The 10,976-nt window shown below is 37.4% G+C and overlaps 1 protein-coding gene across 2 annotated transcripts; it reads left to right on the top strand.

Annotated features, from left to right (window-relative positions):
* The first annotated feature begins 174 nt into the window (after positions 1 to 174).
* LOC112573352 (elongin-C) lies at positions 175 to 5,200 on the top strand. 2 transcript variants are annotated; one of them, XM_025253637.1, is made up of 4 exons: positions 175 to 332; positions 3,335 to 3,506; positions 3,941 to 3,989; positions 4,219 to 5,200. In XM_025253637.1, exons 2-4 carry the CDS (start codon positions 3,338 to 3,340, stop codon positions 4,358 to 4,360), a joined length of 360 nt encoding a protein of 119 aa, XP_025109422.1. In that variant the 5' UTR covers positions 175 to 332; positions 3,335 to 3,337; the 3' UTR covers positions 4,361 to 5,200. The 2 variants fall into 2 exon arrangements, with proteins under 2 accessions (XP_025109422.1, XP_025109423.1); XM_025253638.1 differs by lacking the exon at positions 175 to 332 and adding an exon at positions 474 to 585.
* The last annotated feature ends 5,776 nt before the right edge of the window (positions 5,201 to 10,976 follow it).

The following is a 10,976-nucleotide window of genomic DNA, read 5'->3' as shown; positions in this document are numbered from 1 at the left end:
TATATATATGTAGTCAAATTTTATATGGTGTCATGTTTAATCCCCTTAAAGTCAAACGAATCAAACTAAAGATTAAACGTTGTGGTCAAACTATAAAATAAATATGATTCCGGTTGTTCGTGTCCATTTGAAATGTGTTGTAAAGGTGTTTCAAACTATTATGTCATAAAGCGTTACGTCGATCGCAAGAAAGAGTTCTTTCCCTTGGCTAAGTGTTGGTCATGTGATAAGGCACATCCGGGTTACTTGTTGGTAAGGACAAACGAACAGTGTGGTTGCATTTCTTCTCACGCTTATTTGGGGATTGCTGCTTCTAAACACATACAGTTTCGGTAAGCAATATGTTTGTAATCACTTCTAATTATACCATATAATTAATTTAACTTTTATATTATAGCAAGTGGTATTAATCATCTTTGCCATTTGTTGATGGCGTCATAGCAAAGTGCTGAAGAGTACGAGAAAGAATAAAACGTGTTCCGGTCTTCTTGGTTCACACTTCCAGCTCAGAATTAGTATTTTCTAACGCATCACTGACTGTGTGGATCGAAAGATATAAATACTTTGACGCTGGCAGGGGTAAAGGTACATTTTTTGACGCAATCATAGGATATAAGTAACTAGATTCCAAGAAATTATGTTCTTAGAATTCGAAGGTAAAACGCCTGTCTTCTTCATCGCTCATCTCTGAAGTTTATACCTGGGCTTCAGCGCAGTTTAACGTAAAAGCTAAAAAAAGTCTCTGTGTGTGTGTGTGGGCGTAGCTTTTGCAAATTCTTTTTTTATTATTACAAACAGGCTCAATTATTAGAAATAACGCTCATCATATCCACCTTAGGCCTTTAAGGCCCCGAAATGACTGTTTACAATTGTTTTCCCACAAAAATTACCCAAATACCTATAAATAATTAAAGGGAATTTTAAACTTAAAATTTTGAAGCTATTTACCTTGGCTTTATTCGATTGAATTAAAAACTTATTGAAAAATCAAAACTGCACATCATACCAAAACTGATTTTCACAGAATATAATTTGATGCTACATCACCAAGAATACTTTGCTTTCCCACCAGTCAATGGTTCTCAGTACTTTGCATGTCTTTTCATCTACTTCTGAGTTTCATGCCTAGTATTTGATGCAATCTCTACAGCCATATTTTCTCCACTTCAACCACACCACAGTTTATTTGTCGAAACGGTTGCATAATTAAGCGGGACACAGGTTTAGTTATTCTTTAGCAGGCTATCAAATTCAGTGCTCTTTTAACAAAGAGTGAGCCAATATATTTCATTATTATTCACAAAATAGAGCGATGTCCTAACTGGCTGAAGGGGCAAAGCTCTCTGTATTTGTTGTCTGATGACTTAATCTGTTTCTTGCCTAGTATTTGACGCAAGCTTGTTTGTCATTCTTTTGAATGATTTGCTTATCTGTGACCTTTTTTCGTTCCAGCTACGTCCTTCTGCTATCTCATCGATAGTCAGCCTTTTCGTAATGGTTTTTGCGCGCCATTTGTCACAGGATTTTGTTGACTAACGATCTCTACAGCCATATTTTCTCCACTTCCATCACACCACATTTAGTTTATTTAATTCATTGGCGATTAACAATCAGTGAAGAGAGCTGCGACCTAAGTGCATGCGCAGATCATAGGGTGACTGTTCTGCCTGAGAAATCTTTTCTTGTTACATCCCCAAAGCTGATCATTTTCCTATGCAACTGCTTTAGTACTCCCTTTTCAATAGAATTCCAGGAAACAAAATCAAGAGATGTTTTTTCCAGGGTAGTGGACTTGATGGGCTTTGTCCAAAAAAAAAAGTAAATGGTAGATCTGGAGAAACGTGTCCATGATGCTTTCTACACTGTCTTCAGCTTAGATCGCAGGGTTGGATATAAATAATATCTTTGTCACTTTATTTGAAGAGCAACCATGTTTGACTGTATATGTTTGTGCTTGTGTAGGGACTGTTTTTAGGGTGAAAAGAGATAATAAAATAGGAAGTCAAGAAGAGATAAGTTATGGTGCCTTTTAATTTTTACTTTCTTAATTTTTGTAATGATTACAATTTTTTAATGTGAATTTTCTGCCTAGCAAAACTCCTGCTTTTGTGATTGATGGTTAAACTGTTCTAAGCTGTGATCGGATCAACCGGCCCTGTTCTTTATCATCTGAAAGAGGCTTGATTGCTTATACATTGTTAGAGCCAATTTATATTAAAGTTTTGAAGGATTTTTATTTGGAGTTAAATTTGAATGGGTTCACTTTCCTCCTGCAGCTGATGTTTTATCATCTAAAATAGAAAAGAAATTAATATTACATTGTTATATGTATAATTCAATACAATCTGCTTTTGTACCTATATGTAAAACACCTTGAGTCTGGCTGATGCTGGAAAGAGGCGCTATACAAATGTTCTTTTTATTTATTTAAGAAATCTCAGTGCTTACAGACTCTAAGGGAATGGACTTTGTGAAGAAATGGTTCAGCTTTCGAATACAGTAGTTGTGTCTAATTAATAAGGAAGTGATTATTATTGAGTTTAAAAATGACCAAAAACCAACTAAATTTTCAGCACTTTGTTGATGTGCTGCCTGTCATCAGTAGAATGCAGAATTGGTGTATTTGAGTTATAAAATTACTGAGGATTTTGTTCATTCCAATTATCACTGATTTATTTTCTAAACATTTTAAGTGGACAAGATGAAAATTTATTCTACTAGAATTTCCTAACATAGAGAGTTAAAACCGCATTAAGATCTTCCATACTGTGATCCCCTATAAGATGCAATCCCTAAAGCTATTTATGGACATATTTTTTATTTGTCAGATTTGCACACAAATATGCCTAATTAATTAACATAAGCTATATGTTGTAGTCTTAGCTCTCCCATCAGCTGTAACCTAGACAGCATTAACACATCCAAGTACAATCCAGAAGTTTGTGTTGTTGACCTTTATGTATATGTTGATGTTGTAGGCATGTAGCTCTAGAGCAAAGATGTAAAGAAAGCAAATCCATTTACCTAGTTTGCCTAAAATGGCTCTAAATGATCAGATTGTGTCCCTTTTTGTTATCAGTTTTGGAAGAAAAAAATGATTGAATATGATGCACATGCTTGTGTGGCTCAAAGTAGTTATTGATGCAGCTACACATTTGTACACTATGCACTCAATGAGTTAGGTAATCACTGAAGGAAGTAGGATACATTTGGCCATTCTGGTGACAGCCTGAGCATTTTATGTTGTTGTGTAAAATTGCCTTATGTCATAGGCTAAAATTTACATTGCAGAAAGCTTCCCTCACGCTGAGTTTATCTGTATGTTACTTTGCAGAAAATGTCTGATTCTAAGGAAGAGAAGGGAGAGGAGGAGAAGGTATACGGAGGGTGCGAAGGTCCAGACGCCATGTATGTGAAGCTTATTTCATCGGATGGACATGAATTCATTGTCAAACGCGACCATGCACTGACCTCTGGCACTATCAAAGCCATGTTAAGTGGGCCAGGTTGGTACTTATTGAACTGAATACTTTGTAAAAGTGTAAAACTGTATAGTTAGTGGCTGGAATGGGAAGGTCTTGTATCTTCTGCTGTAAGTAGTATTTTCTTACAAATTAAAAGTAAACCTCTTATAAAGGCCATGACTTTGTATTAATTTTTGCTATTTGCATCACCAAACACGTCTCATGGTTGTGCAAAGAAAAGCAAACTTATTTTCAGCATTGAAGCATAGCAACTTTAATAAATCTGTATTTCCACTTTCTTGTTTCATTTTAATTCACCAACTCTGAAGGAAGAGGGAGGGCTCATTTCTTGAATTTCATACTTTTTTTTTTGGTTTTTTTTTGCAAGATTCACTAGAAGACTATAATGCTTAACATATGAGTCTAGGTGCTTACCCAGACTTGCATATTTACTTATTTACTGTGTACTTTCACAGGGCAGTTTGCAGAGAATGAAACAAATGAGATAAACTTCAGAGAGATTCCGTGAGTAGCAGATGTTTTAGTTGATATGTTATACCTGCTGCTTTGCACATATATTTTGCAACCTTTATTAAAGGTTGTTTAGTTTTATTTTGAGTTGGCAAGTTTTGTTTGTTTCTTTCTTTTTTAGTAAATGATTTATTGTGTTATTTGAGGTAAGAAAATAAAATTCAAGGGTTTTACTTATTTAGAATTAATGAGAGTGGTGTATGTCATGTTTTATGTGTCACAGATCACATGTACTGCAGAAGGTGTGCATGTACTTCACATACAAAGTGCGCTATACCAACAGTTCAACAGAGATACCTGAGTTTCCTATTGCTCCTGAGATTGCCCTGGAACTTCTAATGGCTGCAAACTTCTTGGATTGCTGAAGCTGTTCTGGAATTAAGACATTTATTTCATGAAACCTTAGCTTAACAGGCTGTAGTTACAAAGCATTTGTTCACCTGGCTTTGTGTACAATTTCTGTTGTCAGTGTACTTCAGTTCATCAGATACCTTCCAATTAATTATTACCATCTGAAGGTGTGTTTTCTGCAGATCACTATTATGCACTTTTAGGTGCAGCAGAGTAAAAGAGTGCTTCCTCATACTCACAAAATAGTTGTGTGATCTAGTCTTATACTGCAAGCAGGACAGAGCAATGGTTGTGAGCATTTTATTATTGAGGAGTGTGTCATCAATTCTGCTAGTTTTTAATGGGCCCTTCATTCTGGTGACAAGAGAATTTAACTTGCCAGGAAAGCTTAAAGAAGATAGGAGATAAAGAGAGTGTCCTTTGTCTTACTAAAAATAGACAAATGATCAGTGTACTTGTTTCAGAATGTTGTATTGCTGTTGAATGGTTACTCGTGCTAATAATAATCAGTTTGATCTGCAAAGCTTACTGTACTGTTGCTGATTATTATTCCAGAATTCAGAATCCTGCATGCTAGCAAACAATGACTGATGAAACTGACAATTATTTGACTATTTTGGGCTCTCATTTCTGCTATGTTGTAACTTTTACACTATCGCAGGTGAATGCCACTGGACAGCATACTCTACATCCCCTTTATGCGTTTTAATTTCCCTTGTTTTCTGTGTTTATATCTGGAAATTTTTATTTCCGGTCTCCTTTTGTTAAGGATAATCCACCTAGTTGGTTTGTGCAAGCAAAAGGAATTTGACATTGTAACATAAATAAAGTGGAAAATGTTTTGTAAAAAAAAACTATAGATTTTTCTAGTTCTTTGTGGTTTATTAACCATGGACCTTCATTTACTGCATAAGTGTCTCATTTATTGCCTCTTTGCCCTATCATAGAATCAATCATAACAAACCCTCATAAAAAAGGGCTTTCACTTCCAGTTCCGATTTAAAAATGGCGGATCTTCCTAAAGTAGAAAAATTTTTAGCAGTGAGCATGCTTTTATTTCATCAGAACCATTTTTTACAGAAGATTAATTGCAAAATCAACAATAGCATTCTCTGTAAAATGTATTCTGTTCATAGAAAACACATTTGGGCTTATCAATAATTTTATTGCATAAAATCATCTTCTCAACAGATTATGTTGACTTTTTTTACTACTGCTTTCGGAATTGATATAAATGCCAAGTCTCGGCATCTTACTTTATTGGTATGACATCCAACAATGCAACAGTTTGCACCTTTCCATGTTTTTCCGAATTCATATACATCTGAAAAACTGATGGTGTGTGTGTGTGTAAATCTTACCAACCAATGACCGGAAAACATGAGCCATTCTAAAGGAAAGCTGAGAGTGATACCTGACACTCAGCCCCTTATCCATTAATGAAGTATTGTTAATTTTAGTGTGTGAGAGAGAGAGAAAGAAAACATACTACCAGGGATGGGGGTAATGGATGGTTAAGTCTTTAAAAGTGTCTTGTTTTTAGGTCAGGGTGACCAAAGCAATTATTTTCATTTTTCTAGCAATTGTATGCCAAAAAAAGGATGATAATTTGTGAAAACGTTATGAAACCAAGAACTGCAAGGCCTATGAATTTACTTTTGGTTTGCATGGATAGTTTAAAATGATCACCCACCCACCTTTTATGTGTGTATGTGTTCAATGATTTGGCATCAAAGTTTTAGAGAAAAGTAACACTTGTATAAGCTATTAAAAAGCTATTTTTGTTGACCCCATTTGAATTGAATAGAGCCAGAATCTAAATATTCTCTGAGGCTTTTGTGCATGTATGTTTTGTAGGGTAACACCACTGCAATGAGTGTAGATTTTAAAGGGATTTTTGTTTTAAAAAATTCTCCCTGCTTTCTGGTTACCGCATTGTCTTATTGTTCAGGTTAAAAAAAGAAGTGCTCACCCAAAATAGTTCAAATATAACCTGCAGTAAACTATATTAAGGACTGCATTTAAAAAAAAATTGGATCTTGATCACTGGACACGTGTGATAAGATACAGAAATTTGGGCCCTACATGCCACCTGTTTAAATAATCATAATGGTTATATTTTCAACACCTACATATGTATACATACAAAAAGATTATCAAACTAGAAAATGATAAAGGATCAGTGGTGCATTACAAAAAAAGATATTTAATCACGAACTCTTTGACGTAGACAATAATTTACCACCCTCCCCATATTAGATATCTTTGGATAAATGATAGAGCTTGTGCCTGATTTGACTGCAAGTTAATACAGCATGCCATGTTGATGTACATAAAGCTGTGACAACTCTTTCGTTATGAGACATCATTGGCAGCACATGCTCTTTAAAAAATAGAAGTATTCGAAGTACACATGTCTCAGCATATAACATAGTAATTATAATTTTCAATTCAAAAAGGATAAAAACATTTTGTCAGATATGAATTTATCAACCATCCTATGATTTTCAAGTTTTGAAGGGTTGCCTCCCTTACCATGTAAAGGGTTGGGTTTATTTTTCATATGCATTACTGTTAACAACTGTTGTGACATGAAGTCTTCACTGTTTATTAATATTATTATAAAGCGAAAATATTGAACCTGGCATCAGAAGCGGAACAGTTACAATCCCGGACATGTAAAGTTGTTTTTTTTCCCCTTTCCGGTTTTTTGAAAATAAAAACCTAGGACATTTAGTGTTTCAGACTTAATGGATATTAACCAAGTGCCGAGTCAGCAACTAAGGCTATAATATCACGGTAAAACAGTCAGCCCTATGAAGGGATGCAACATGCAGAGAAAGAACAACGTGTTCGAGACGAGAACTGAACCCAGAATAGCTTTCACTGTATTGTTGAGCCGCCAGACCGCGGGATTTGGACAAACTAAACTAAATATATTTCTAACGGCTTAATATCCTTACATGTAACAGAGGAATTTCTCAGCCGACTCCTTTTTTTGTGTTCTTTCTTTCTCCTAACAAAATGGATGCGTGCACTACCTAAGTGCACTCACGCAGTCGATCTAGGAACAAGGATTTGTCAAACGAAATACACAGGCTGTGCTATGAAGTCCGAGCCAGTAGTTCAGTCTGGAGCGATTGATATGATTTTTGGCAGTGAAGGAAGACGGCCACCTTTCAGGGAAAGCGGACAACAATGGATTTCTGTCGGCTGTCTGTAGTTGTTTATGTGCAATGCATTAAACTCGCACTCACACGTGCTTTTCATATCAAATAATTATCTCTTCATGGAAATTACTTATCAAATTTTATATATTTACCATCTCACACATCGTCATAAAAAAGTCGACATCCATAATGCTCCGTAGGTCTAATCAAGGTAATCGTAGAATAGAACCCCACACTGTCCCGGGCATATTTGTGTTTCTTATTTATTTAACTCTTCCTTCCTCTTATTTGTGTCTGAATGTATGCCTATCTGTCCATCTGCTTGTGTGTGTGTCACAGAAAGTCTGTTAGCTGGAGCACACAGTTAAGCACACTAAACTCGATAGTGACCCAGCTGTTGAACCTAACCCTTTAGAACATGGGTGGGAACCTTTTTATGTCAAGGCCAATTATTTATAACACCATTTAATTGTGGGCTATACAAAGTGATCAACTTAAAAAAAAATTAGCTTGCCATATTTGGTCAAGCTGTATTTTCTCCACAGTGCTTTAACACTTTTGCAAGCACGGACCTGCTGCCTAGATTTTAGAAAGATGAGATTGGAGATTATCTTCAACTCAAATTGTTCACACTAAAGGTGAAAATAAAATGAAATAAATAGACGCTTGTGCGTTCACACTGAAATTTGATAAAACAGAAGAGATGTATGTCTACATACATACACCTCAGGCTCTGCATCGACCCTCTTCAAAGTAGCCCGAAGGTCAGAGTGTCGTGCAGGGTCACATGGCGGAACCAGACAAGCTTTCGCCGCTTGACAGACGCGAGGAAGGGTTCCTGGTGTCTTGCGAGGATGCCGAGCGTGCTCCGTACAGTCCCTGGCTTTGTGCTTCTGGTACGAGATTCGAAGGATTCTGTATCAGCAAGTAGAGACCATGCCTAGCGTCCATACAGACAGATGAGACACGTACAGTCTGCAGTTAGGAGCTTAGCTGATGTTGCTGTATCACCAATTCCTGTCCAGCCTGGTCATTGCCACTGTCGCTGTTACTACCCAAAGTGCCCACATGTGTGCCACGCTCCTGCCATCCTTGGAAAAAAGTGTCTCAAAAGGTCTTCAAACCCATTCACTTCTTTGAACTCTACTCCGTTCATGTCAATCTCTGCTTTCCTCAACTTAGGCTCGTCAAAACAAGGTGATGGTCGCGAGGTCACTATCGATACCTTTCAACTTATGGGTTGTCTTGGTCATGGACACTGAGGCAATAAATCCTGTCAGGTGTGAAGTCGCATCACGACTTCTCCTGTAATAAATCCGTAATAATATAGCCATGACAACGAGAAACATCCACAGCTCTAACGATTCGTGTCAAAAGGTGAAAATTCAAGACTAAAAATAAAAGCTCTGTAAGAAATATATATTGTATTACAAATCGAAGTCCGTGGTGCTTCCTTCTACCACACGAGGTGGCCTGTGATACTCTGTGATGTGTGTGTGTGTATATATATGTATGAGCTTGTGACAACAGTTCGCCTCTGATGTAGTCGAACTGAGATTTGCTGACATCTTTATTTTTTCTTGGTTGAATCTGTAACTACCTCAGTGGATGAACAAAGGTTTCATGAGATACACATGACATTACTGGGCTGTTGTGTGTTGTTGTTTACATCTTTTGTGTGTTTCAATACGTGCATTGCGTCATTGCCGACGAAAAATACAATGGTCGGTCGAGGTTGCGTCACGTTTGACGTAAATTTTATTCACGTTATGACGTTTCAAACATTCGGGGTGCGGTGAAACTTTTCAGCTCACACAGTCCTACAATGTGCACACAAAGTGGTTGTCAACACAATCCTGCACAAAATAAATGCGGTTTGAATTCATACTTACGGTCGTCATGGTACTTTGTCCCCAATCGCGGAAACTTTGATCACCGAGATATATAATCGCTTTTGTCTAGTAGACGACGGGTCGTGTGTAAACAATGGTTGTCTGAACGCTACTTTTATTAAATATCTACTATGAATCTCAGAAACACGAACAGATTGACAGCAATATATAAATTTCGCTTGAAACGGAAAGACTTTAATTGTCCAATGGGTACGACTTTAAGATTTCACTGACCCTGTAAGGTGTCGAATTTTTACCGGCACAAGAACTAGAAGAGCAGCTATCTTTATACATTTATGTACATACAGCTACTTTTATGGACATTAATGCCACACAGTTTCACCAAATATATCAGAAAAAAGAGTATTAAAATTAATTTTGCGACACATTACCCATTTCAGGGGCCGACCTTTTGTCACAGGCTCATATATGTGCGTGTTGTTCTGTTCTGTGGTATATACATACAAATGTCGTATTTACACTGAGGTCAGAGGTAAGAGTGGAATAACTTAATGTACATGGAAACACACGATGAGATTGGGATAAAGAATGGGTAACGATTTGAATAATATAATAATTTATCTTATTTGTGAATTAAAGTAGAATGTCTAAAAGCTTCAACATTACAAGTTTTTGTTAGTGAAACAGTCTTTCGCCTCGCCAGGCTTTAAAAAAAAAATACGAATCACATTCACCTATCATCTTTCTTCTTTTTTGGAGTTTATAATGCGTTTTAAAACTTTTTTCTTTCAGTTAGCTGTTCCAACCCCTCCTCCCCCTCCTCGTGGCCGCTTTCCTTGCCTTTTCTGTTGATTCTCATGACGCATGGACACTTCTTGTGACACTATTTCTGTTCTTAAAGAAATCCTCCGGCGAGGGATCATACGGTCGTTTACATTTCGCCTTCTTGGCGGCAAGCGTTATCTGCCCTTGCAGACAGCACGTGCACGGCGCGCACACATTGTGTGGGGCGCTGGAGTGTGCAGCAGAGATTAGAGGCTCCAACCATTCTCTGCTTCCGCCGCTTGTTGGCGATAAATCGTGCGCGGTCATAACTAATTGATACAACAGTTGTCTGCCCGCAAATCGTCACCTCGTCGTTTTTCAGCTTTCCGGTGGCTCACTTCCTGCGGTGAGGAGCCTAAAAAAACTCCCTTGTGTTTGAAATTTGTTCTAGCGATAATCACGACACATTTGAGAAGTCGTGCAAACAAAGTTAGATAAACACCAGACAGCTGCAGAAGAACTGTGTCAGCAAATTCCCCCGAACAATAAGCTCCTTCTCAACTTGCATGCGAGACCTTTTACCGTTTGCGTGAACCTAGATGGAGAGTGTGTGTGTGGTGAGGGTTTGCTGGTTGATCGGTTTATTTTAAAAGTGCTTTTACTTAGAGGTGGTGTCGTACTATGCTGTGGAAAGTTAAAGGAAATGGGGGGTGGACTGGTTCATTCTAAGAAACCCCCCGACGACCAGCAGGTGTTACACGCTAGAGACGTATGGATGTGCCAAAACGAGGACTGTGCCATTCTTGACTGTGAAGGTGAGCTAAGAAAACTACTGACAAACA

Source organism: Pomacea canaliculata, linkage group LG10, assembly GCF_003073045.1.
Source record: "Pomacea canaliculata isolate SZHN2017 linkage group LG10, ASM307304v1, whole genome shotgun sequence".
Classification (NCBI taxonomy): Eukaryota; Metazoa; Mollusca; class Gastropoda; order Architaenioglossa; family Ampullariidae; genus Pomacea; species Pomacea canaliculata.
Note: the sequence above shows the minus strand (reverse complement) of the source record. Positions and strands in the feature narration are given on the sequence as shown.